The 27,307-nt window shown below is 35.4% G+C and overlaps 1 protein-coding gene and 1 pseudogene across 1 annotated transcript; both read right to left on the bottom strand.

The window, feature by feature from the left end:
- Positions 1–2,209: 2,209 nt before the first annotated feature.
- LOC147406543 (pentatricopeptide repeat-containing protein At1g10270-like) lies at positions 2,210–9,614 on the bottom strand (annotated as a pseudogene).
- Positions 9,615–12,454: 2,840 nt separating this feature from the next.
- MLO4 (Seven transmembrane MLO family protein) lies at positions 12,455–23,187 on the bottom strand. The gene is made up of 15 exons (XM_086434619.1): positions 22,835–23,187; positions 22,638–22,695; positions 22,283–22,527; positions 21,452–21,568; positions 21,255–21,315; positions 19,293–19,384; positions 17,455–17,529; positions 16,647–16,732; positions 16,374–16,423; positions 16,232–16,272; positions 15,055–15,225; positions 14,917–14,952; positions 14,551–14,618; positions 13,529–13,589; positions 12,455–12,993 (listed from the first exon to the last, which is right to left on the bottom strand). Exons 1-15 carry the CDS (start codon positions 22,964–22,966, stop codon positions 12,550–12,552), a joined length of 1,737 nt encoding a protein of 578 aa, XP_086290745.1. The 5' UTR covers positions 22,967–23,187; the 3' UTR covers positions 12,455–12,549.
- Between the last annotated feature and the right edge of the window lie 4,120 nt (positions 23,188–27,307).

The raw sequence follows: 27,307 nt of genomic DNA, 5'->3' as shown, positions 1-27,307 counted from the left end.
GGTTATTTGTGGGAAATCCTCGTCTCGAGCGCAACACGTTGATTTCCATTCAAATTGTTTGTAGACAAACCCCAACTCGAAAGGTTGATGAGATGACAAGTCCCACATCAACCTATCCATAATGACACCATCGTGTCCCACATTTTAACACAAAAGTTGCTAAGAGGCTGATCCTTTGCAACGCGACACGACACCTCACCACACCCAAAATTTTCTTAAATGTATTGCAATCTGATTTGGTGGACGGATACTATAGATGTAAAAACTTGCTCTATCTTGAGATCTGTGATGATACCTTGCGATCTCCTCTCCTTGTTTTCCTGGGTGTGCCTGCAACAATACCACTTCGAAACTTCCGAAGCCTAAGTAAGAGTTTTAGTACAAAAACATTGTAAAATATAGAGGGGGGAGAATTCATACCTTTTTGACTTTTCACACATTGTTTTACTTTTTGCTGGGTTGCTTTTATCTTGCAAGCAAAAGATGGTGACCATACGTGCAAGAATCACCAACATTCCCTCCACATTGATAAAATGACATCACAACCTGAACCTTCAACCCATGTTTCGTTGCCATCTCCATAATCTCGTTATACCCACCCCAATTGTATGAAACCAACAACCCTCTTCTTGATCGACATTAACATCTTTTTCATATCTTCCCCTTATCAATTAACCCCATTTCGTGAACCTTCAACCCATGTTTCGTTGCCATCTCCATAATCTCGTTATACCCACCCCAATTGTATGAAACCAACAACCCTCTTCTTGATCGACATTTAACATCTTTTTCATATCTTCCCCTTATCAATTAATCCCATTTCGTGAAATCAATCTGTCGATCTTCCTCTAACGATAAAAAATATGATCGCCCATCGATCGTTCATCCTTGACGAACTTAAATAAATAAATAAAATACCCAATCCCATGAAAACCCTAACTCAAAATTAAAATTCATGAAGGCCGATAGTTAAGATAACCTCTGACTCATGATTGAGATCTCGATCATACCATGTGATTTTTCGTGGTTCATGTTCAATTCCCACAGACGACGCCAAATTGTAGATATAAAAAACTTGCTCTACCTTGAGATCCGTGATGATGCCTTGCGATCTTCTCTCCTCGTTCCCCTGTGTGTGCTTGCAATAACACCTCTTCGACGTCCAAGTCAAAATCTTAATACAAAAATAGTATAAATTTTATAAGGAAAAAAACTCATACCTTTTAATACCTCTATCCATCTATTTATAGAGATGAAACTGTAGAATCCCTTTAGATCCTATTATCGATTTGACCTTTATCCGATTTAAAAGGTAAATCTTCATTGATGATTTGGAATGTATCTAGTAAATATTCGGTTCCCATATATTCCCCTTTTTTTGGGACTTTCTCTAGCCAGAATTTTAACCCCTTTTGATCTAACCCCTAAATTTCTCCAATCGAGACCTGAACTCATGGTTGGTTTGTGACCGAGCCGCCGAACTTACCCTCGTATATCCGTACTGAACTCGAATCCCTAAGTTCCACGTTTCATCCCTTGGTACCTAGCGAGAAATATCCTCCATAGATACCACCTCAGATCCATGTTGGCCCATAAGGAAATCACATAATTTTTCCAAAGTTAGAATTCACATAGAGCACTTTTTTTGTTTTTTTGATAACATATGGTATCCAACATCCCTTTTGGAATATGAACTAATCACTGTGGTTGTGTAACCAAAAAGATTAATCCAGATCCCAAAAGGGTATTCCATTTTCTTTTTTGTGGAGGGATAAAATTCACTCTTGTATGGACTGTCCACGTTGCATTAATCAACGTGTAAATATGTGGTATTATTTGAATGAGATCTTATCTAATTAGGAAAGAATCCTAATAGAATAATGATTTTTTGACGCCCCCCTCTGACACACACCCCATGACATGGCATGTGTTAGAACCATAGATTATTTCCTCGGATACACAAATACACATATTTATGGAGATATGCAGTTGTGTATCTTGAGGGGAAAAAATCTATGGTTCTAGCCCGTGCCGTGTCAGGTGGCCTATGAGGATGTGTGTCAGAGGGGGAGTCAAAAAATCACGACTCATCCTAATATGGGAGGATCCCCCCCCTCTCTCTCTTTCTCTCTCACACTGTGGAGTCCATCCACAACTTCTATTCCTAAGATTCAACATCTTTGGGATCCTAAAAAAGGTAACACTCCAAACTCTAGATTGTGATTGAACACCACAAAAAGAAATTAAAGAAGACAGGAAAATTATCTCATTTGGATGTACATCAAAGAGAAGGAAAACTCCTCTTTTATAGACTTGGGGAACAAAAAGACACTTCAGTAGACTCTGGCAAATTGTGCCACAAGGCACAGTTAGGAACATCCAACAAGAGACAACAATTTCGTGTTTACAAAATAGTTTGGAAAGTTCTACGAAGTTGGAACTGAAGTCTTCTTCCATGTTCTAGAGGATCTTTGGCACATTTTTGTCAATTGTGCAAATTCATATATTAAGAGCATTTGGGACAACCAATTTCGATGCAAATGAAAGAGTGAGTGAGCACATCCAAAAGCATATGTCCCCTTTGAAAACATTTCCATACTCCACCTGTGAATCAAAGTAACACAAATTGGTGCATAAAAATTTTCAAGTCATTGACCCTTTCCAACCACAAACCACCCCAAAATTGAAACCTTTACTCTACCTCCTCACACCACCATTGGAGTCCACTGACAACCTTGTTGCCAACATACTCTCCTGGAGTAAACCAACAACTTCTACCCATAAGATTCAACGTCTTTGGGATCCAAGAGTAGTCAACACTCCAAACTCTACATTCTGAGAAATTATCTCATTTGCATGTATATCAAAAGGGAAAACTCCTCTTTTATAGACTTGGGGAATGAAAGATACTCAGTAGACTGTGCCACAAGGCGCAGTCCGGGGCATCCAACAAGAGACAAATGGAGCTATTAGAGTTAATTGAGGGGTTAAAACATTCAATAGGTTTCCAGTGGACACTTTACTTGATTGAGGCATGTCTCACAATTGGGTTCATCTGCCAAAGATAATAACGGACTAAAAAACCAAAGATAAAAAAATAATGACCTTAAAAGGAATTTAATAAAACATAAACGTAATTATAGAAATAATTCTTTTTTGTCAAAAAAAAAAAATGATCATTAGGAAGAAAAGTACACACAAAGCTAACCCAAGGTCGGTGAAACATGGCGCGCCCACATGTGTGTGGTTATGCAATCTTAGCTTCACCTAAAGGTAGGACATGAATACTTATGACCAACAAGACTTCCCTCTGGCGTGGTTGTCTTACACCCTCACTTTACTTTGCCTAAATAAAGGATAATGAATACTTATTATCCACAAGACTTCTCTCTAGTATGGTTGTATTACCTTAACTTTACCTAAGAATAGGACAATTAATCGTTATAACCCACAAGACTTCTCTCTACTTGGTTGATGTGGGACTAAAGAATTTCCAATAAAAGAACATGAAATAAAAATCAAATACCAGAGAAAAGAGGCCCCTTTGGGTTTCGATTTTTCAATCACCCAAGTGATATATTTGCCAACAAGGGACTTTGATCTCATACCCCAACTTGATAGTTGTAAAGCATGCCTTGAGTTGGCACTTGTGGGACGTATAACCAAATCAAAAGATCCCAACAGGCCTCACTCATAACCAAAAACATAAAACAGTCCATAGAAAAAATAAGGAAAAAGGTGTGGGTGACGCGAATCGAACCCACGACTTTTAGACAATAAATCACTAATATAGATCACTAGACAACAGTGTTCACCTTAAAGTCATAAGAAAGAAATTGAACCCAGACCTCTGTTTTCTACATCTAACCAAGTAGAAAATAACAAAGAAAGGAATTCAGTTGCTTAAACTATGATTAACAATACCTTGAATAATCAAAAGTTAACTTAATAGAAGACAAGTTGAGCCATGTAAAGTAGAACTATAAGAATAAAAATGCATAAAGATCAAATATATCAGAAATGTTATTAACAATAATTTCTACATCAACCAAAACACAAGGTGATTATGCTTTTATTAAGTTATAGACCAAATATCCAATAAAAATAAAATAAGTTTAACTTAATTAGACCCATCAGATCAGACAAACAAATCAGGGGAACTCATTAGAAACAGCTATACCCTTATACTCAGATTATTGATCACTAAAACTTATACTAAAATCAAAATTGAGGGGAAAGGAGACTAGGAAATACTATTGAAAATTGAACCAAACTCTGATAAGCTGCTAACTGTGGTACTTGAAATTTGACTCGATGTGGTGTTGGACCAAAAGCCCGTTCTTCCTTTCAAATGGTCTCCCAAACAGTCCCTCCATCTCACTAATCCTCCCTTCTTTCCCAAAAACCTCGTGTACAAAATCACAGAGATCAGAAGCACAATGATTCTCCTCTTCATCATTTGGTCCAGTAAATCCCGAGCATGATTTAATCGGCCTTCCTTGCACAATCCCATAATCACAATCTCATAACTCATCGGGTCCGGATACACCTCCCTTTCTCCCATTTGTCCCAACATCTCTACAGCCTCCTCGGTCCGTCCCATATTAACCAATCCATCTAACACTTTATTGTAGAAACCAACATTGGCTTTCAAACTAGATTCAAATACCATCTTATTAAATAACTGCAAAACATCATCAATTCTCTCTTCTCTAAAATAAGCATCAATGAGAACCCTATAAGTTGAGTTGTAACTTCCGGGATTACTGACTTCATGGGCATTTCTCCAAACAACTTCTCTGCCTCAGATACCAATCCAATCTTGCATAACTTTCCAATAATGTTATCGAAACATGAGGCATCCATCACATAAGGTTTTGATCCATGCTTCGTTCCTGTCTTACTAAATACCGTAATTGCCTCCGAAAACTTCCCCAAATGGAAACATTCATTCATCAATTTATATTAAATGTTATGGTGTTAACGACATGGAAATTTGGTGGTTTGTGTGCATCAAGCATTTCTTCAAAGAGGGTCGACGCCTCTACATTCTTTCCGTATCTAAGCAAAACTTCCAAAAGGGTGTTGCACATGACTGGAGTCATCTTGAATTGTCGATCGAGAAGGCTTTGGTATTACTTCATTGCTTCTTTCACCATGCCCTTCTTGAAATACCAATCCATGAAGGTGGCATTGAAGACCCCATCGTAAACAACACAACGTTCACAAAACTCGTCAAAGAGCTCATTAGCCCTTTCAAGGTTACCCAAATTGAGGAACCCATTAATGAGATTGTTGTAGGCAAGGGAATTGGCTCAGTGGCCCTTGATAAGCATCTCGCGTAGGAGGTCCATCACATCAGATATACGATTGGTGTCGATGAGGCCTTTCGTGAGGTGTGGTATGCAACAGGTGAGGGACTAAAAGGGACATTTGAGATAATGTGACAGTAGACATCGAGGGCAACATCAACAACAACCGGCCTGGCAATGGGTGTTAATGAGGACATTATAGGAAACTACATTAGGCACAATGTTTGATTAATTGAAGAAGAATTAAAATAAAGCGATCGCATCATCGAAGCGACCGCCACTGTCCATTGAGGCCATAATGGAGTTACAAGTGAAAACAGTGGGACGAGTATTTGAGTAAACGGCATGGCGAGCTGTGGCTGAAGCCGAGTCGAGGCCCGAGCGGATGAGGGACTGGACTCGATTGTGGAGGTTGAGGCGTGAGCAGAAGTTGAGCGGGGAAGACGAAGCGCGTTGGGGTCGGGGGGAGGCGTGAAGCGGTGGAGTCTCGGTGGAAAATTTCAGGTGGGGAGTTGGCGCTTGCGGCTGCGGAGGCGTTCAGCCGCGGCTTCCTCAGCCGAAGAGAAGGCGAAGGTGCGGACTGAAGTGGTGGTGGTGGTGTGGGTGTGAGAATGGGATCGAGAGAAGAAATGATTTTCGGAGGATACAGTAGAGAGACATGGTGGGTGGGAGAGTGATCGAATGGAACAAAATCCAACATTAGAGAGAGAGAACCCCACCCTAAAACCCTTATATTATTGAGATTTGAAAGGGTTTTAGGATTTGGGGTTTCTAACGATGAAGGATTTGAATAAAGATCCGGGATTTGATGCTAACGAATTAGGGAAGTACAGTTGTCAAAGTATACAAGTGGAAGCCACCATCTGATATAGAGATACGTGTAAAGGTTATGATAATTGGATTTCAAACTTTTATATCATCAATTTATTCTGGAGGTTTGATTGTTTGTTGGGGTTTCAAATATTTGGCCTACTTTTCCTGAGGAGTTTTCCTTTTGCCACTTCAAACTAGTGGAGCGAAAGTACCCGTCTTAATGACTATCAAAGGAGAGGGAAGCCGTCAGGTTGGCTCGACGAGCTCTTGATCTTAATTCTCAGAAGTGATTTTTCAATTGCGCACTCATTATTTGATTTTGTTCAACATCCTATAGTTTTATGAATCTTACTTGATCAATTGGTTGGTCAATCCGAACCGTTGAACAAAGAGTTTTGAAGGCATAATTGGTGCTTGAGAACAAGGATTGGAATCCGCAACTTACTTTTCTAGTTTCGTTTCGTCAAGACCGGCATTACCAATCAAGGCTTGGTTTGCCACTAGGTGAATCCCTTGAGGTAGAACATGAACATATCTAAAAGTTAGAAAATAGGAAAAAATTACCTTCCAAAAATCTGGGAAGATCAAGATATTTAGAATAAATATCATGCATTCTGTAGGGGTAATTTCACCCATTTAGCCGTTCTTTATAACTAATTTTATGAAAATCATAGATTCAAATAAATAAATCATTTATAAATATGAGGCAATTTGATCAATTTACTAACATGTTTGTCTATGAGAAGGCTCACATATAACATATTGCGCATGAACTCTCAAGTTAATTTAGGGTCCCGACATCTAACTATGTCAAACTTGACTCAAGAACATAAAGTTGGAAAGAAAACTCTAATCAAGTTCATTGTCAGAAAATATAAATAAAAAAAAGGAGTATGAAGAAAATGTCCATTCAACGAGTCTCGAAAAATTGTCAATCATCTTCATCCTCTTCTTTATTTATTATTTACTTCCATACATTTTTCCCAACAAGAATGACAATGTATTGCACAATTAATCAACATTACACCATGACATCTTTGAATTGTCCCGATGCAAGATTTGTATGTATTGCATGTACATTTGCTCAATCTATGGGCCATACACAATCTTCTCCTTTGATATGGGAACTTCACTTTAAGAGTTTTAAAGTTTTGGAAAAATCGTATTTTTTGTCATATACATACTAGTTGTCAAATCATTTGTTTGATTTATTGCTTAAAATAAGTAAGGGCAAGATTTAAAACAATCACCATGATATAAAGATGTTTTCAATCTTACTTGGTAATTTTAGGAATATGATATATACTATGTTCACATTTTTCAATGGATGGGAAAAAGTGGAGAATCAAAACTCTATAATAGGTAGTAACCATCATTGTCCTGTGTACGATTTTTTCTTCACTCCCATCTATTGGCTGCGTGACATGGATTGAGATAAAGCTATTTTTAGGGTTTTTTTTTTTTTTTTTTTCTTCTGATTGCTGCAATGTTTGGGATCGCGAAATCATTAATATTGTTTTGGATTCAAAATCTCAATAATTGGTATCAGAAGTAAGGATTGAGCTTCATTTTTTAACAAATATGAAATTTATAAGTGTGATTTTTTTTTTTTTTCATGAAAACTAGAAAAGGAAATCCAATCATTCCATCGTTAACCATCCAATTGGATGTCAAAAGATTGGTTTGTTGGAGTCATCGAACTCCGCTAGTCATCCTAGTTTTAGATGGAACCCACCCTAAGCTACAACAGAAAATTTTAACCTTCAAGTTACTATAGTGCTCGGAGTTGCTCACGATGGAGAATAGACACCTACCTTGTTTTTTTAACAATTTTTCAAGGCACAATGTCAATTGGACTAAATGTCCTACTTTCGAAACAAGTTTCTACGACACCTAACATGGAACTTTGTCCCCTATTATTATCATTGTAGAATCAAGATCTTCATGAAAAGGGTGGGCACATCAACACAATGTGGAAGAGACCCACAATTGATTAGCAGTGGGCCCACAAAAAATTCCTATATTTCATCTCTATCTACAATCTTGATTCGAGATCCGAGCAAATTATAATGAAACTTAGGGGTGGTTCAAAGAGAAAATCAAGCTTGAAGTGTGTCACCAATAGTCACATAACTCAGCCCACACTCACGTAGACTTGCATTTGAGATGCGAGAACATCTAAGTTGGACGCCAATTATGAAAAATAACCTAGCTCAATTAGCCTTGAAATAGAGTCCAATCATATAAAATCTAAATCCAAGATCAATTTTTTGGGTTAAGACTCTTATTACACAATTTGAGTGTAGCACAATTATCATCATATCGTAAAATTTAGGGTTTTCTTGACCCAATGTTTGTATCTATTATGCTTACTTTTGTTCAATTCATGCACCTAGTAATATCCAACTTTTGATCCACCTACGTAAGGCATGGATGACACGATAAACCTATTTTTAATGAGATTAATAATACGATGCACAAGAATTGAACCCAAGTCCATAGTATTATCACTCATAAACTTTAGTAAATAGAAGGTCAATTAAGATCTTGCATTATTGAAGATTCTCATGTATCCTAATTGTTGATATAAAATATACATGCCAACATAACTTTTATTTTATTTTATGGGTAAGTTGGATTTGAACCGTGGTTTCAAAACTCAACTGAGATCGAGATGTATCTTTCAAGTTATCTCGGTATTGCCCAGCAATGAGACGAACAAACAAGTCAATGTATTGGATGGGATTTAAAATTCACGTTCATTTTTCTCATTGTTGAACGAGACGTTTTAAAAAATTCATTCGAGACTACTCGGTCTCATTCACGGACAGGACGAGACGAAATGAGATGTCAAAATGAGTTTTAAAACCATAATCCATGTCCTCAATGTTGCTTTGCAATGCATCAAACCAATTGAATTATGCGGGTCTAAGCCCTCATTTTTTTTTTTTTTTGTTGTGTTCAGGTCTATAGTAATTTCTCATGTTGTTTATTTGAATATCTTTAAATGTCAAATAAAAATAATAATAAAAGATAAAAATATATTTTCCTTAGAGAGAAAATCAAAGTAAAAGGAAAAGAAATAAATTAAAAAATCTTCTTGTCTTTTCTAATCAAATCAAATAAAACTATCCTTCAAGTCAAAAAAAAAGAGGGGTTGTTGCCCACATCAATATCAACACAGACATGATCCTCACTACAATCATAATAAACAGATCCTACAACAAGACCATATTGGTCTTCTAGGTATCGCTGCAACAATCTTTCTTGGTCCTCTTTCTCCTCACTTTCGATCGAATCTTCTTCTCCATCGTCTCTCTTCTTCTCGATGTTGTTGTTCTTGTTGTTTCTCCTTCGAAGACCGAATAATAATTCCATCAAACAGAACAAAGGGAAGGTTACACAGAGAAATGGTGAACAAAAAATCAGATATAAGAAGCGCTTCTTACGATTTTCACTTCGACTTCGCTTCCACCACCACCACCCCATCTTCGTTGTTGTCTTCTTTCTTTCCTTCTTTTTATAAAGGAAAATTCTTGCGTCTAACGAACGGATTGTATAGGAAAACTGATCCCTAGGAAAGTTGTAATCGTCTTGTCATCTCAGCCGTTCGTTGGACGTTAGAAAAGTCCAAAACCCCACATGGGACATGTGAAGTGGGAGTTTGTTTTGTTCTAGAGTCGTGATAATCTGACTACCTTAAGTGGTAAGCTTAATCGATTACCTAACGTGACAAGTTAGGAACCGTAGATCTGCGATCCTCGGGTTACACAGATGTGAGGAATAAGATTATCACGACCCTTCGTTGTACTCCTAAGTCCTAACTCCCGAAGCCGGCTTGCAGAGGTGGGTCCCACACAAGAATATCTGAGTTTGGTACGGTGAGACCCACGTCATCATGACTCGGGACTGTTTGTTTTAAAATTCGTCCCAGTCATCTCGGTATCTTAATAGTAAGATAATTGCCGGTGAATCGCCCGCCCCCGTCCCCCTCCCCCCACCCACCCAATTGTATGACTCACTCTCTATGTTTTTAAATGAGTCCGACTAATCTTACTAACTTAGTAAGGATTTTCAACCTTAGTAAGGGTCATTGTACTTACTTGGGATGTCAAAATATATGATCCAATGCTTTATGATGTGTTTGGATTAAGAGAAATGAAGAGAAGAGAAGAGATGATAAATGAGTTTCTCTCCATTTCTCCTATTTGGATTGTTAAGTTGGAAGAGAAGAAAAAAGAGTTGGAGAGAAGAGGAGAGAAATGGAGACAAATCTTTTTAAACTATTTCATAATGTCAACTCTGCCCTTAGATCTATTTTAAGATATTTTAAAATTCTAAAATTATCTCAAGTTCTTTCTTGTCAATTCAAAGATGGTGGAGAGAAATTGAGTTTCTCTTCTCTTCTCTCCACTTCTCAATCCAAACACAACCTTATGGGTTGTAGAGTACATAATTCTATGAACTTTGAATTTTTTATTTTTTTTCATTGTTTTTAATTTTAAATTTGGAAGTTGGGTGGAAGTTCGGTTGTCGTCAATTTTCAAAACCTTGGATCAAATCCAAAACAAATTGTTATTTGAAATTTTTTTTTTTTTATTTTTTTATGAAATTTAGAGGAGTGTGGTGTTTGATTGCTAATATAGTAATCCATTTGAACAAAAATACCCTTACTAAGACTTAAAATCTTACCAAGTTAGTAAGGAAAGCATTTCTCTTTTTAAGTAAAGTACCACTAGCCTAACTATGTTAGTAAGGATTTCACCCTTCCTAAGGGTTTTTGGGTTGATCACCTTATGTCATCCAAAAACATGACTCGATGCTTCAGGATAGTATGAAATTAAACAGAAGCTATTTTTTAGCATTGAATTTCAATTTTAAATTTGGGAGTTCTGTGGAAGTTCTGTAGCCATTCATTTTCAAAATCTTGGATCAATCTCAAAAGAATGAATTTTTCGATGAAACTTAGAGTGCTGTGGCATTGGATTGCTGATTTGGCAATCCATTTGAGCAAAACTACCTTTAGTAAGGTTTAAAATCTTACTATTTTAGTAAGGAAAGTGTTTTGCTTTTAAATAACATTTGAATTGGTCTTACAGGATTTGAGTTATACAAGATGAGTTGATTGATTGGCTTGTTGTGCCCCAATTTACAGGAGGTCCCAATCTCGTGTAAGATCCTCGGGTATAAGTTATAGGTTGGTCTCGTGCCCGACGATTTATGCGACTATGGGACTAATATTATATTTACAATTATGATCAAAAGATTGGGTTAGTTATATTAAGAAGACAATTTGTTGGAGTTCAATTGCAAGCTTGAGTTCACACTTAAGTAGGGAGAGAATAACGTTGCAAAGGTTACGATTACATGTCTCAAGTTCAATATATTTATTCGGTGAACCATTTTATTTAATTAACGTCAGATTCTAGACCATCATATTTTCTCCAAGAATTGGTTCGGACTGGACATCCCTCAATACAACCCTGATTCAAGCATGAGTCGAGATCCCATACGGTGTCCAGATTCTATGGATACGAATGGTGTCTACGCGGCACAATTTGATTGGGAAATAAACACATTGGACTGTGTGAACAGCTTGGTAGGAGCCCAAGGTGTTTTAAACACCAACTAAAGCATATCACATACCTAATCTATTTTATAGGAACGGGACACCGTATTGGATCCTGAGTCTTCATGCATTAGTTGGGTCTTGCCATGCCTTAACTTGTCTTAACTTAGCCTAATTCAGCCTTGGCTTGGATAAATCTTGGCAGTTATGCAAGATGGCACAAGAAGTTGACATGATAACAATGGGTAGGCATGGCAGTATTGAGCTTGATTTAAGCTCAGATATGGAAACTTAGCGCTGCAACCAGACCTACACATATATCTTGAAACAATTCAGATTGGAAACCTCATCATTGTCCAAATGCACTAAAAAGTGGCTGATCGATTGGAAACAATCAAGCAAATCTGGTTTACTTCAACATAAAAATATGGCAACAACTCGGGTGCTTGGGACAGAGAAAATAGATGTGTAAGCATTCCAAAGCGAAACATGTTTTTTGGTTCAAGTTAGATTGGGAATGGAAAATAGTTTCGAGTCAAGATCCAGTACGGTGTCCTTGTATAGGAAAGGTGTCTACGAGGCATTTTTGGATTGGAGAACATACACATTGGGCTGCATGCACAGCTTGGTTAGGAGCCCAAGGTGATTTAAACTCCAACAGAAGCTTGCCACATAGACACCTTTTCCTGTGTAGTTCATTTTTTTTTTTAATGATGGTTCCTATAGCTGTGCTCTCCATAAAATTTTAAGCAAAACTATGAGATAACATAGATATGGTTATTCTCTGAAGTCTGTAGCAATCCTCAATGTTCTTGGAAATATAATCTCTCAAAGACATGAGCACTACAAATATTTTCATGTCTTTTGAAATAATTCGAAAAGAGTATCGACTTTGCCCCCATTTTCGTTTTCGCCCGTATCATTGTCTGGACTGTCTACTGGAGGGTATGACGATCTATTATTACTTGATGATTTTGATGGATGTTCTGGAATTCGGAAGGAATGATCATATTGGGGTTGATCTGAAATTTCAAAAACCGCTTCATTCTGTTCGTTGGATGCCGCATTGACGTGATTCAGTGAGGCTGCTGAAGAGCACTGAGACAAAGTACCCGACGCAACTGTGATAATTTCATCCCCGTTATCAATTATCGATTCGAGTGAACATACAGATCTTGCAGTTCCAGGATTTGAATGCAGAGAATCGCGTTTAGACCTCTCCTTCACTCTTTTACACCAACTATGGAGTGATTCTCTAACGCTCTCTGCAATCAAGGCTTTCTTGCACTTGGATCCCATCTGAAATCATCAAGAACAATATAATTCGATTACTGTATTTTTTAAATAGATAAATAACTAATTACACAAATAAATAAATAGAAAATTCTAATAAAGAGTAAATCAGGAAAAAATCTCAATAATATATTGTGGTTGGACTCCAACAGGGCAAAGGTAAGATTGCTTCTTCAAAGTTGATATCTTCAGAGGGAACTTTTTGGTATTTCGGACGTAGAGGATTTGACGAACACATTTAGTCCAAGAACGAAGAATCAAAGGCCATGGAGATTGGATGATTTATTGGAGCATATTAGGAATCATGACAAGTTTGACAGAAATAGAGCGTACTAATGTTTAGAATCATGGATGTGACTTCATATCTAAAACCATGAAGAGATGTAAGTAATATTTCATGTATGTAATTTCGAACTCCATTATGTTATTTAGTCACATTCAGAAGTAACATACTCATTTTAAACTCCAATAAGTCATTAAAATAATAACAAATATGTAATGAACATTTTAATTTAATAAGGCATTTGAGGTGTAAGCAAACCTGTGTGATAATTACATTGAGAGGCACTGTGCTATAGCTACACCAAAATTGAACAAGTAGCCTGCATGTACCAGAAAGTATATATTAAGCTTAAACTCATTGCAACCAATTCATTACACTTCCTTGAGGATGCTTACCAAGAACTCTAAACACCTGACTTTACAGACCACAACTATAAAAATCAGTACAAGGTCCATCATCATCGTAAACACCTTGGCCCAAACATTGGGGTTGGAAAAGTGAATCTTATTTCACCATGGGTTGGACCATGACTGTCTATACCCACTTTTTTGCTCGTTTCACCCACCATCCCTACCGAATCTCATTTTCTCCTCAAACACCTCCTCCTCCTCCTCCTCCTCCTCCTCTTCTTCTTCTTGTTTGAACCTACATAAGTTTCAACTAGGGTTTCGTGGTACAAGAAGCAATACCCTTAGAACTTGTAAAACAGGTTAGCAATGATCATGGAAACCGCAACTCCTAATATAGTGGTTGTTAGAAAATCTCGGTTGCCAAAAAAAAATCAAACAAAGCTTCATATGGTAAGTCAGTAATGAATTCGCCAATCAGTAAGTTCCTACCAAGTCCTTTTAGGAGGATTTGGTAGGATCCATCTGAGTTGCAATGTACATTTTCAGTAGCTTCTTACTGAACAGAATCTTCCTACCGAACGAAAATTAGTCGTTTTTTTAAGTGGGTGTGACAAGTAATTGCGTGATTTATTGGAAAAGGGGTTGAACGAGCAAAAAAGTAGGTGTATATAGTCCACGCCTTTCACCATTCGACTCAATCTTTGAATCATATTTTCAATAAAGATGTTTCTCTTCATATCCTTTCTTACTATTTCCATCTAGTCATTTTCAGCCTTTCTCTCACCTTTTTAGAGCCTTCCACTTGCACCAAAGCTCTCACTGTTCTGTTATTGATCCAGTTTTACAGGATCAAACTATATTGTATTTATATACATAATAGTTAATGGTTAATGGTGGAAAGAGAGAAAATCTATAAAGAAAGAAGCATACCCAGAAGTCAGGCGAATTGTGACCATTGCATGGTTCTTCATGAAACATGATCGTTGCTTTAGTCCCCACTAAAGAAACAAATAGCTTGTAAAAACTACATTTATCATAAATCAAGAAAAAAAAAATAACAACTTGGCAAATAGTTTATGTTAATAAGTAACATTTAAACAAGTGACAAATTCTACACCTAGTCACTCAAATGCCCCAATTTTAACTAAAATAGATTATAATAAAAGCATACAAAAATGCAACTAAGAAGAAAGGAAGTATTTACAGTATCGAAATGAGACACACTATGATGATATCATATACAAGAAACTACAGAAACAAAGATGCAATGAAATCACAAATAGGAAATCAGCTTACCAAGGACCAGATAAATGTTGCCATTTCAAAGGAATTCTGCAAGCACAACGAAGAATTTAAGGAAGGCATATAACAAACACGATGAATTAATCAACCAGTTCACTAATGAGAAACAAATATAAATTACAACAGCATTACCTGAAAGGATATAAACTGTATTAACCATAACAAAATTTCCGGCTTTTTGAACCAAAAGAGATCGTCACATGGCTTTACTTGATTACCGACAAATGGACCCTTTGCTTGAGCAATTTCAAGAGCTAATAAGGAGACAACATGTTGGAGCTTCGTACCCACCAACATGACCAGCTGCGACGTATGTTGAGAACAATTAACATAGTAAAATACTAACCACAGCCATAGTATTAATTCCAATATATTTCTATTTTTACAAGGCCTGACATGAAATGTAATCTGCTGCTTCTTTTATATATATTTTGGTGGAGATCACTGTTCGTTTCATGAAATATGTCCATGATAAGTAAATTTCAACCGGAGTAATTGAATTTTAGGCATAAAAGTGCAAGATTTTGATGAACAATAAAATTCAATTGAAATATTCTTTTTTGGAAAAAATATATCTAAAACTATAATTAAAAATAACAGAACTTTAAATTGCTTGTGGAAAGGACTTATAAATTAGGCATGATATTAATTATTAATAGAAAAGAATTATTATTAAGTAGATATTAATATATCATCTTATTTTGATTATTTTAAGCATATTAGCGTGATCATAAAAGCACATGCATGCAATCTTTTATGTTCTAATTTCTTGTTGCATTAGTAGCATATTCATAAATATTTTTAAAAAATAAAGTACAGCGAGGCATTAATGTAATACTTTATAATTTATTCATTTAAGCAATTTTTTAACGTGAATATGTATGTAATTAATGTGACATTATTATTCTCATTTTCATGTAGAATATTGTTGTTTTCAGCTGTCAGGCTCTTAAGATATCAGTGCTAATGCGTAACGGAATGCTATTGACCTTCATTTTCACGTTGTTGGCTTGTAGTTTGATGATTTTTGAGTGTTTTCATGTTTGCATTATCATTTCCTACAGTTTCACTGAGAAGTTTACCAATATTTCCATTATTTCCAAAACATTTCCATACTAATTTTATTTATTTCCAAATTGACCAAAAAATTTCTCTGACTATTTCCAAGCTGACCGAAATATACACAGAAACTGAAATTTAATACCTTGACCGTAACTTAAAGAAAGAAACAATAATAAGACTTTTCTTCAGATTAAGTAAAATTAAATAATAATAAAAATAAAAAATAAAAAAAAGTAGAAATGCTTACAATAACAGGGATAAAAGAGAGCCAGAAGTAGATATTAAGTCCTGCAATATAAAGGGAACTTGTGTATTTTCAAGAAATCAAATCTCAAAAACCGAACAAAAGAACTGAATGGTAACTTTTGGGAACTAGAAAACAAACTTACCGTGAACATTTGTGAAGATGCACAATATGGCATAACCCCAAAGTGGCCAGCTGCAAAATCAATAAAAGAAATTTGACTCTTATTAATCTTTGTATGGTCATAATAATAACTCTCCAACTGTAATACTAGGGTCTTTGTCTAGGAAAACAATGTAAATAAGATCATTTGAACTAGATTTCTGACAACTTCATTAAACAACTAGATAGTAGGATGCACTTGAAAAGTAGTTATAATTTAAAAACGATGAAGGCACTGAGGCAAAAAAAGCATTACCTGATTCCTACAATTCCATGAAATTCATCCTCCATGCTACGGACCATATACTTATGGAAATCATAAGATAGTGGCAAATTGTGTTTCTGGAAATCATATCAAGAGGTGTAACAAACATTCAGGAAAAGCATGAAAAGAAGGCCATATCATCACATAATAAAATGGGAATGTTAAACTTGGTCTAGTGAAGATGCAACTAAAGTATGGGAGAAACATTAACTGTTTATATTCTAAATTTTTTGCTTCTATGATAATATAATAAAAAGTAAATGAAAGACACAGGAAAATCTAATAACCCAAAGAAAAGTTTCCATGCAGTTGTATGCGCAATGACATTAGGAGATTTTGAAAAACAGTGCTAAAAAACTGTTCGTTAATTTAATGGAAAGTCAAATTATGATCAGGTTACAAGTCATTCTCATCAATTAAGCATGCCTGAAGACATTAATGTAGTTATTCACCATGAATTTAACTATAATATTATATCAAAGGTGAACTATCACTTAAATCTGTTATTGTTTTCCTTGCATCTTCGTAATTTTTTTAGTCACATTCTTTATTATTGGCCATGTGAATCTTTTTCACCTCTCAAAATGATCAACAAAACAATTTTGCACTTGGTGCTGATCCAGATATGTGAAAGGTTTCTTTAAAAGGTTTGCAAATGTGGAAGACTTAGAGTGTATTGTGAACGTGAACGATATGAAAATGTTCAAAAAGAATCATAGATTTAGTTGATTTACCAAAGAATTTCACTAACAGAATCAAGCACCAAAAAGAAAGAGATTGAGTAAAACCATATACTCACGGTGATGAAACCCAAGCGCAGTGCCATGTAATCTGACTTTTCAATAGAACTCTTGAATTGTCTTAGAAAGCAAAGCTGCATCAGGAACCATATGCATGATCAACTTCATTTGATACGTGAACATTAATCAAGGAAACTAACTTAAAGAAACAATTTGCAATTTGATATGTCCATTAGATGTATCAAGAAAAGACAAAAGATCATATAGCCAATCTCATATGCAGCTCTAATGAAAGCGTAAGGGTTTCGGTGTCCATAACAGGTGGAAGAAACAAAGCTTTAAAATTTCATCCCCGAGGACCATCTCAGTCAAAGAAAAACCAAAACGTTCACTGAAACGAAATGGGACATTGCAAAGCATTCAAAAACTTTCAAAAGATTCCAGAGATATTGTCAAACATTCATAAAAATGAACATTTTAGTGATAAATATTTATAAAAAAAATTACATTTCAGGTTATAAAATGACTCTGTCAACTATTTTTTCAAATATGTCACTTTTTTTAAGCTGATATGCATCTACAAAATTTTCATTTTCTCCCAAAAGCCTATCTTTCTTGAAGGTTTGAAGGTTGAAGGAGATGAAATCTCAAGGTCAAAGATGAAGGTGAAAAAATTTACCCTATGGGTTGCATTTAACGGCTGGGGGGCGGTAATCAAGGTTTTTTGGCTAGAGGTTGAAGATGATAAATTTAGGTGTCCCTACCGCCTTTGAAAGTGGGACCAATCCTTGCAGATACGCCCTACCATCACAAATAGGCATATTGAATAAAGTTGTGGGTGGGGAGACTCGATCTCACAACCCTAGGGAGCACACCCAAGTCGTTGAATCACTGTTCTACTTCAGGCGGTATTTAAGTCATTTTGATTAGTCTTTTAGGGAAGACAGAGGTCAAGGGGTATGTCATCAGTTTGAAACACAGGAAGGAATCTCAAATATTCTTCACAAAAGTAGAGAGAACCATATAATGATACCCTTAAAAATAGCCATTGTTGCATCTCTTTTGAATTTCTAGTTTGGTTTCATTATGTTTGGATCATCTCAGAATGTTTCAACCAAAATATTTTGAAACATTCTGAGACAAACTGGAATATATCAAAACATTTTGAGACAAACCAACACAGACCAAAACATTCATTGAAACTTTGATTCCAGGGACATTTCATATCCAAACGTTAAAATAACGGTACATACCTGCAATACATTCCCCAATGGTAAGATATTTTTTAAATCATGGGAAGAAATATATTATAGGACATACATGCTAGGAATACTTAGACCTAAATGGGAGATCTTTTAAAACTTTTGTGTAATCTGGAGCAATTAAGTGCTCTTAATTTGATGATAACTTCAGTGATACCTTTTAGAATAGGGAAAAAAATGTGTGGCTTACTGCCAACAAATATACCAAATCAGAGTTCAAACCAATAAATTAAGAGATGATCTATTAGAGATCACCTACAAAGGTTCAACTTTCACTTTTAGTAAAAAACAGTTTATAGAAAAAGAACAACCCAAAGTACATATAGGTTTTCGTCAACATCTGACTATATGATCTATGTACAACAGCTATGGAAAATTCAGGTGCATATCCCTTTTCCTCTTTGCAACTTGCAAGGAATATTAAACAACTAAAATACTTAAAGGGTGTTCCTTAGATAATCCATATTCAATGTTTATATCGAAAAGGTTTGGGAAGAAGATATAGTCTCCTAAATTCCAGGTTGTTATAAACTCAATACTAACAAAAATTTATCACAAAAATAATATAACAAGAGAATCAAATAGGTTCAACAATGATTTTGAACTAAGGCAATTTCAAAAGCATGAAATATCACCATCCAAATTAGAACCCGGCTCCTGCTCCATGGATGAGATGTGTGATGGAAAACAAAAGTAGACTGCCGCCTCATCACTTTGTTCCTCTTTGCTACAAAAACAATTTCAAGATCATTTAAGATAAATAGCTAATGAATTCTATAGCATTGACCAATATTAAATGGTAGGATAGCAATATCGTTGACCAGTAGGAGAAAGAAAATATACATCTAATATCAATGACAGTAATAAATAAATAAAAATTGCAGTATCAAGATCATTTTCAAGTGAGAAGGCAATGGAAAAAACATCAAGCTATTAAGTGTAAGGAATGGAATGGTTTAAATTTAAAAATATGTTTGCCTATAAAAGAATAGTATAGTGTAATGCTTGATAATTTCTCAAACTTCAAACCATCAAAGTTTGGTGGAGGTTCCACACTTTGATCATTGCTTTAAAAGGGAAAATGTCATTTTTGTTCAAGTTTTTATGTTGTGATATTGACAATAGTATCTAAAAGGTCAAATTTGAAACCATAAGCCAATGAATCACAAATATTTGGGGAGATTATGGTATTTTTATGATTTTTTCAATGTTGTTTAGCAGACCTTTACAAGCTTCTTTGACTGGTAAGAAAAGGCTCCAATTACGCAAGCACGGTCTCTTTTGATAACTGACCTCTTGATCTGGCATTTCTCTTGGGGATTTGCTTGATTTAGGTTTTTATTTTCTTAGAAAGGCTTCAACTCGGGTTTGGCTTCAATATATTTTAGTCGAGGAAGAATTGACATTCTCTTCCACTCTAGAGTGTCACCTATCTTCGATTCTTTCAAATCCAAACCTAGCATTTTTTAGTTTCGTGTTCTCTTCTTGAACTTACATCTGATTCTTTATTTTGCTTATTGAGAACCACCTTTTAATTTCGAAAACTACACCAGGCTTTTGAGGTAGGGCCATTTGTTAATTCCAGGCTTCTATATCAGATGCCACAATTCAAAGCTTAATCATAGCCAATCAGTTGAAGTTCAGGAGAGCTAAGTGTCATAGACCTAACCCCTTCACGTGTAGAGAGCATGTGACACTCAAGCTAATCCCTCTGATCTAACTCAAGATAGCCTTGCCCCAATGATTCCTAGGAGTTCCCAAACTCTGCAAGACACTCGTGCACACACTCAAGAGATGCTCACACTCCTAGTATTAAAACATTGGAAGCTGGGATTGAGCTAGATCGCTGGGATTAGTTTGAGCACTGCACAACTAGGGGATAGGTCTGTGACATAAGTCTATCCGGGAGTTATCACTAACCCAGCCCAACACTACTAATGCACATTTTTCAGGGCAGTTCGACATAACGTTTGCCTGTTAAATGAGATCAAATGAACCATGACTACTTCTTTAAGATTTCTCACTACTGGGATCAGATAGCCATTACAGACTAAGTTTCTTCTGTGTTGTTCATAGTCAGACATGCAAATTAAGTGAAAATGTTTTCAGTTTGCTCTGCTTTGATCGCTTGTAGACGGTGGTGCAACACTATATGACTAAGGTTCTTGATGAATGACTACTTTATGTCCATTTTTGAGAGCGACTTATATCATAATTTGGGCTTTTGAAGCATAATTTTCACAAGAAAAAGGACAGTTAGAATCAAAGCACCGATCCAAGAAGCGATGACTCCACATCAGTCTAATCCCTCTATGAGTACCACATGGCCTTCTAACAATGCCTGAGATGCATGTTCATTCTATTCCTCATATATCTTGCATCATTAACTCAAAGAAGTGTATCCATTATACGACATCTAATGCATCAGTCTAAGGTTATGATATTGAGTTCTTCTGCCTAACCCCTGATTACCTTCCAAAAAAAAAAAAGATATTGAGTTCAAAGGCTTACTGAAATGCTTGTAGCATAAGTTCATCTTAGAATTACTTATACGTTGGTGTATAAGGTAGAGACTTGTTCTTCTGTTAATAGCTCACCTTGCAAATTTTCCTCGGTTGCCTGGCTCGCTTGGCTTTCCCACTTCCTCCAGCTGTAAATCTATGCAAAAAAATAATAATAATAATAAACGAAAAACAAAATGTCAGCATCTTATGAATACAATAAGCCGCCACCATAGATGAGATAAAAATCGAAAAGTACTAGAAATGCCTACAAATGGGGAAGGAAACTTCACCTTGATCATAGCCAGACCAACTGCAACACAGCTGTACAAGACATGAGTGATCCCTAGGACAAACAAAAAGCGGTTAAGTTGCTCCAGACCTTCTTGTGAAACAAAAGGTTCACGACCCTGCAAAGAATAATCAACAATAAAAATACTACAGCTTCCATGTTCAGTGTAACAACTAACAAATTTGATAATTTATGTCCTTGACACTTCCTGTTACGTTCCCTTCATCATGCTAAATTGATTTGTGTCTACTTTACAGCTTCCTAGGAGGGTCCTACTTTATCTCAGGATCTCATCCAAGACTGCCAATTTATTTATAGAAATGCTAGAGACAGAACAGAGAAAAATGGGAATCCTAGTGTGGTGGTGCTTCAGCCTGCACGAAGGGGCTGCTCCTCCATTATGGGCAAATGGGAATCCTGAGGAATCTAAGCCATGTACCGTGAATAATAGTGTTATTTCCAAGTTATGTGGTATTGTGGTTATTTGGTATAAGAGAGTGGATAATGTGGTTGACAATTTAATTGGAGGCTTGGATCGTTCTCTATGTCAGTGCTCTAGAGTTGTGTTGGAAATATTTTTCTTGGGTTTCGCTGGGGTTTATGGTCCAATAGATAGTATCAACGGAGTAAAATTTTGGGAAAAATTAGACTAAATAGCCAGTATTTCTCGGGAGAAAGCTTAGTGTTATTGTTTTCTAGTCAGATTTATATTTGTATGCTTTGATGAATCTTTGCTGTTTAGGTCTCCCTGACATCCATTTCTTGTCTCTTTCTTTCTTTACTTTTAATAAAGCTACATTCGTCAAAACAAAGAGAGTTCGCAGCAATTTACCTCACCACAACTATGGGATGACAAAGGCATACCGACCCCTTGAGGAATGGTCGTTGCAAATGTGTGATTTAAGTGATCGTTCAAACTTAAACTTTTGGAGATCTCATTGTTGTCTCCAATGCCGTAATCCTCCTTAGAACATAGATAGAAACGACTATTAAAAAGTGAGGAATCGACACAAAACTCAGATATCCACTTTGCCCATTGTCCCAACAACAAAGATATAAGTCCAAGCAACATCAGCTCTGAAAACAAAACCAAACCTAAATGTCAGGAAAACCCATACTTTATTTCAACCAAATAGCGAAAACGCTTACAATGTAGGAGAATTTGAAGAGCGTGGTGATCGCCCTACCTTCCTTGATCTTCTCTAAAGAAGCCAAAAGAGCTTTCCTCCTCGTCTTCTTCAACCACTACAATAGAGAGATTATAAATTTTCAAAAAACAAGTTATCTCACCATCATAATATGAATCTTATTAACAATAATTTAAGCCGAAATGATCAATCAAGAATTCTAAGTTACTTAAACAAATTCTATCGTGCTTAATTACCTTTCCAAATCGATAGATGGATCGCTCGACAAACAAACAGACGAAGACCATCACAGTAGTTACAGATGCAACAGACCAAGTAGGAGTCTCAGCCAGGGATCTTCCCTCCACCACCATATTCTGACTCTCCATTTCTCAACACAGATCCTCTCAGCTCCACAAAGACAATAATGAAGATTGGAGAATAAGAAACTGAAGCAAAAGAAGAACATTTTTTTTTTTTTAATATTCTTTTCTGATTTTCTCTTTCAACGACAGAGGTTTCATGGGTTCTTCCCAAAAACCATATTTTATTTTATTTTTGTTTCCAAATGCGTTGGAGTTGTTGCAACGTGTCTTCATCTTCTCCTTCCTGAGAAAACCCATCCCAGTTACCCACTTACCCCCAACGGCCAAAAGAGACTCCCAGGAATCTAATATAATATATTAATCTTAGAATCGATCACATTGAAAATCTAAAAAAATTGATTAAAAAAACGGAACTACGCAGTCGCAAGCACGTGTATACTTTGGGTCTTATAATGGCGCCAAACAGGAACTGCTAGTAAGATTTTCCACTGAGTAAGACTAGCCTGACTAACAAAGATGGTTTCAAATCTTAGTAAGGGTTGATGGCCCTATATGGATTGCCACATTTGGTAATCCCAACACCATAACTCTCTAAATTTCATGGTAAAACTCAGATTTGAAACAAACAAATAAAATAAAATAATTTTTTTTTTTGTTCTTGATCCAAGGTTTTGAAGATGAGCAAGTGCCAAAATCCTAAATTTAAATAAAAACTCAATGATGAAGGATAACTTTTTTTTTTTTTTTTTAATTCTTAAAATTTTGCGATGTGCTTCCTTGTGTTATGGGATCATGGTTTTGGATATCAAATGGAGATTTATCCTTTATGAATTTTATGCAAATTATTTGTTTGTGCTATCGTTGCATATGTAGTGCAAACAAATGAGTATGATTTTTTACTTGCCAAGTATGATCGTGATGTGGTAAAAGTAACTGATACATCAAAATTTTCATTTTGGAAATTATCACCAAAACATTTTCAAGAAGTGAATTTCTTGAAAAAAATAATAGTTTTTTACTATAGTGTTGGACTCCATCAAAGGAAATGTCAATAGGAGACAGGATCTTCAGTTTTCCGGTTGGGGGTAATCGTGAGAGAATAATATCAAAAAATGAGAAAATCATTTTTTCTCTAGTGTGTGTGAATTTGAAAAAAAAAAAAAAAAAAGTCATGATAATTTGACTCCCTCATGTGGCAAAAATATATGCCATTGTGTATCCCGAAGCAAAAAGATCTTTGATTCTAGTACATTTCACATCAAGAGAGTATTTTGAATATGTCACATTGGGGAGTTAGAAAATCATTATTAAAAAATAACCACCAAGTAGAAAATCATTTTTGACAAAAAAAAATTCCCATAAAACATTCGTAGTCATATAACTACAACATGGTCCAAATGAGAGGATCGGGGCAGAGGTGTCATTTGAACTTAGATATATTTTTACCTTTTTATTTTGTAAAAATAAGTGGTAATCAAACAAAATTTTGGACACTTTTTAATCAAACAAGCGCTTTTACTTTTGCAAAAGTTCGTTATTTGGTTACTTTCTACTTTGTATCTAAACGACCGCCTTAAAGAGTTGGACCCAATAAGGTGCCTAGTCAATCCCATTTTAACCCAAAGTCATGTTTTCCATCCGCACATTCAACACATGATCATTTTGTTTATTGTCTAGGTGTGAATGAATCACAACAATGCACCGGAGTCGTCCAACAAATGGATTATTTAACCCCCCCCCCCAAATTTTACTTTTTGAAAGATATGATATGATATTGATGAATTTAGAAAACAAACCTAGAACAAAGGCATTAGATGATAACTTTGGATTTAATAGACTCATTCCATGTATTGTTGGACATTTTTTTGTCTACATGTTTCGACCAACTACTACTCGACAATAAAAACAGAAGTGTCTAGTGAAACATTGACAAAATGAAAACAAACATGAACAAGTTTTGGCTAGGCAACAACTGACTATGATTTCTAAGGGGAATTTTTTAGATCTCTCATTCCTCGAGATATGTATTATAATAGATGATCAAATATTCATTGAGATATGTGTTACAATGACCTATCAATTCTTCATCAGGATACATATTGCAATAAATGAACAACTTTGATCGCTTTCTCCGATGAAGTTTTTAAATTTCGATCGTCTTCTCCGGTGAAACTTTTAAGTCTCCGATCGTGGTATGGTGTCGTGTTACCTAAAAAGACATTGGTGGGGTGTCTATCAAGGAACCTTCGACGATTAAGTTAGATCTTCGTTAAATTGTAGAACAAAGAGAAGATAATAAGTATAAGAAAGTTTTATGTGGCTTGTGTCTCGTGGTTTGAGTGGGATAAGTCTTCCTATTTATAGAATTAATTCATTAGCTAAGAGCATGTAACCTCTTCCCATGATATTTATTATTAATGACCCATGATGTCATTATGAACTTAATGACCCACTTTCTTATCGCATAATAGCTTTAAAGCAACAATATCTAAACTCGTAATGGCCTTAAAGGCCCACTCTCTTGGTTTTTGTAACTGACAAGAGAAATAACTTTTACTCTGTAGTCGATTTAACTCGACGATTGTTTAGTTCTTCTAGTTGACTCGGTTGAGTTATGTGTTTGCAACTCTGTCGGGCACTGTAGCAACGTGAATTTCAAGTCCAAAGATTATCGCAACATAGATTTGGAGTCGCTACCATTCTTTTTAATAAAAAAGTGTGAATGGTCATGTTTTGAAGAAAAATAATATTTTAGGCATTGTAGTGACTCTCGTACGAATTTGATATGTTGGTCTACCAAAGATCTACGTAAGAGTTCAGTTAAAGATCATGGAAGGTGTTAGGCAATAGGCATCCCTCTCTCCACCAAAATGTGATAACCTTTAGAAACATGGCCATTCTAGGAAATATAAAAAGAAAGGGAAAAAGTTTAGAAAACGACTAGTTTGTACCCTTAAACGTAATAGACATTGATGTCAGCCTAGATAATGAAGATCACCTCACTGAAAGAAATTATCCTTACCCGTGTATTTTTTTGAGAACAAAATTTTGAAGAATGTTGACTTCTTGTGGTTATGAGCCCATTTTCACAGAATGAGGATGGTTGAATTACCTTAAGCCTCAAAACAAGTTTTGTGGTATGTGCAAGTTGTAAATATGGATTAAAGTTAGTGAAATTTTATTTTGAAAAGTGTTTCAATCCTGACACTTTTGACCGAGTTGAAGCATGATCTAGTAGATGTAGGGAAGGGTTAACATAAATTAAAGATAATGAGTGGAAAAGTAGAAGGGGGAAAGGGAAGGAGAGAAAGAGTATTTATATATATTTTTTGTCCTCCTCCTACCTTATTCTTGACTTGTTTTTTCTTAGAGCTTTCTTCTTGGCCTTCTTGTGATGACTTTTAAACTCAACAATTTTATATAAAATCTTGAGGTCACCATTTTATGTATAAGTATTATTGTCTAAGTCATCGTTTTTATATATAATTATTAGTGACCTCGACATCGTAAATCCGAAACGAATTTTTTTCTTTTGTAATATTTTCATAAAACACATGAAAAAAAATCATAAAATACATAGTAAAAAAACATTATTACACGATTTCGAAGATAATGAACCTTATTTGATGGATTTACATAAAAAAATGGAGTGAAAAATAAAAAATTCCTAACTACAACATACCTTGTTAAAATACTTCAAAAATCTTAGAAAAATTGAATTGTCTTCCGCTTTCACGTTTTTTGTTGGAATGGAAGCTTGAAATCATGTTTTGTGGCTAGAAATGAATGATTTTTCTTGAAAAATGATGAGTTTGAACAACTAGGCTAGTTTCAAAAGTTTGACCAAAAATTTTGAGGAAAATGGATTTGAGGGCCTGATTAGAAAAAAAAAAGGATTTAGTAAATTGACTATTAAGTTAACCTCAAAAAGTCAAGGGTTAATCAGAAAGAGAAGTTAGCACCATGGACAATTAAGTAATTTTCTCTTTATTTAAATGTCAGATAAATATACCACTAAAAAATCCACACTTTTTGTCTTATATGGGTTAGAAGTTACTACATGCAATGGACTGATTTTTGGTGAGAAGAACTCTATGCTGAAGAGATCATCCTCACCAAGAATCATCCCATTTCAAAACTTTGAAGGGAAAATTACTTAAAGGACCCTCACGGAGGGACTTCTTTTGAAATAGTCCCTAAATTTTCAATGGTAATTTGGCAGGACATTTGGTAAAATTTTCTTTTCTAAATGGTCCCTTGTTATTGGCGAACTCATTGATTTTTCATTTATTGTCGAGTTCACAATTTTTATTGTCGAACTTACTATTATTTATTGTCGAACTCAACATTGGTAAAACCCACCAATTTTCAATTTTCAAGTTTTTTCGACTTAAATACATGAAA

The sequence above is a fragment of the Akebia trifoliata genome, chromosome 3 (genome assembly GCF_017979445.1).
Source record: "Akebia trifoliata isolate Shusen 1 chromosome 3, ASM1797944v1, whole genome shotgun sequence".
Classification (NCBI taxonomy): Eukaryota; Viridiplantae; Streptophyta; class Magnoliopsida; order Ranunculales; family Lardizabalaceae; genus Akebia; species Akebia trifoliata.
This window is presented reverse-complemented; position numbering and strand designations above follow the sequence as displayed.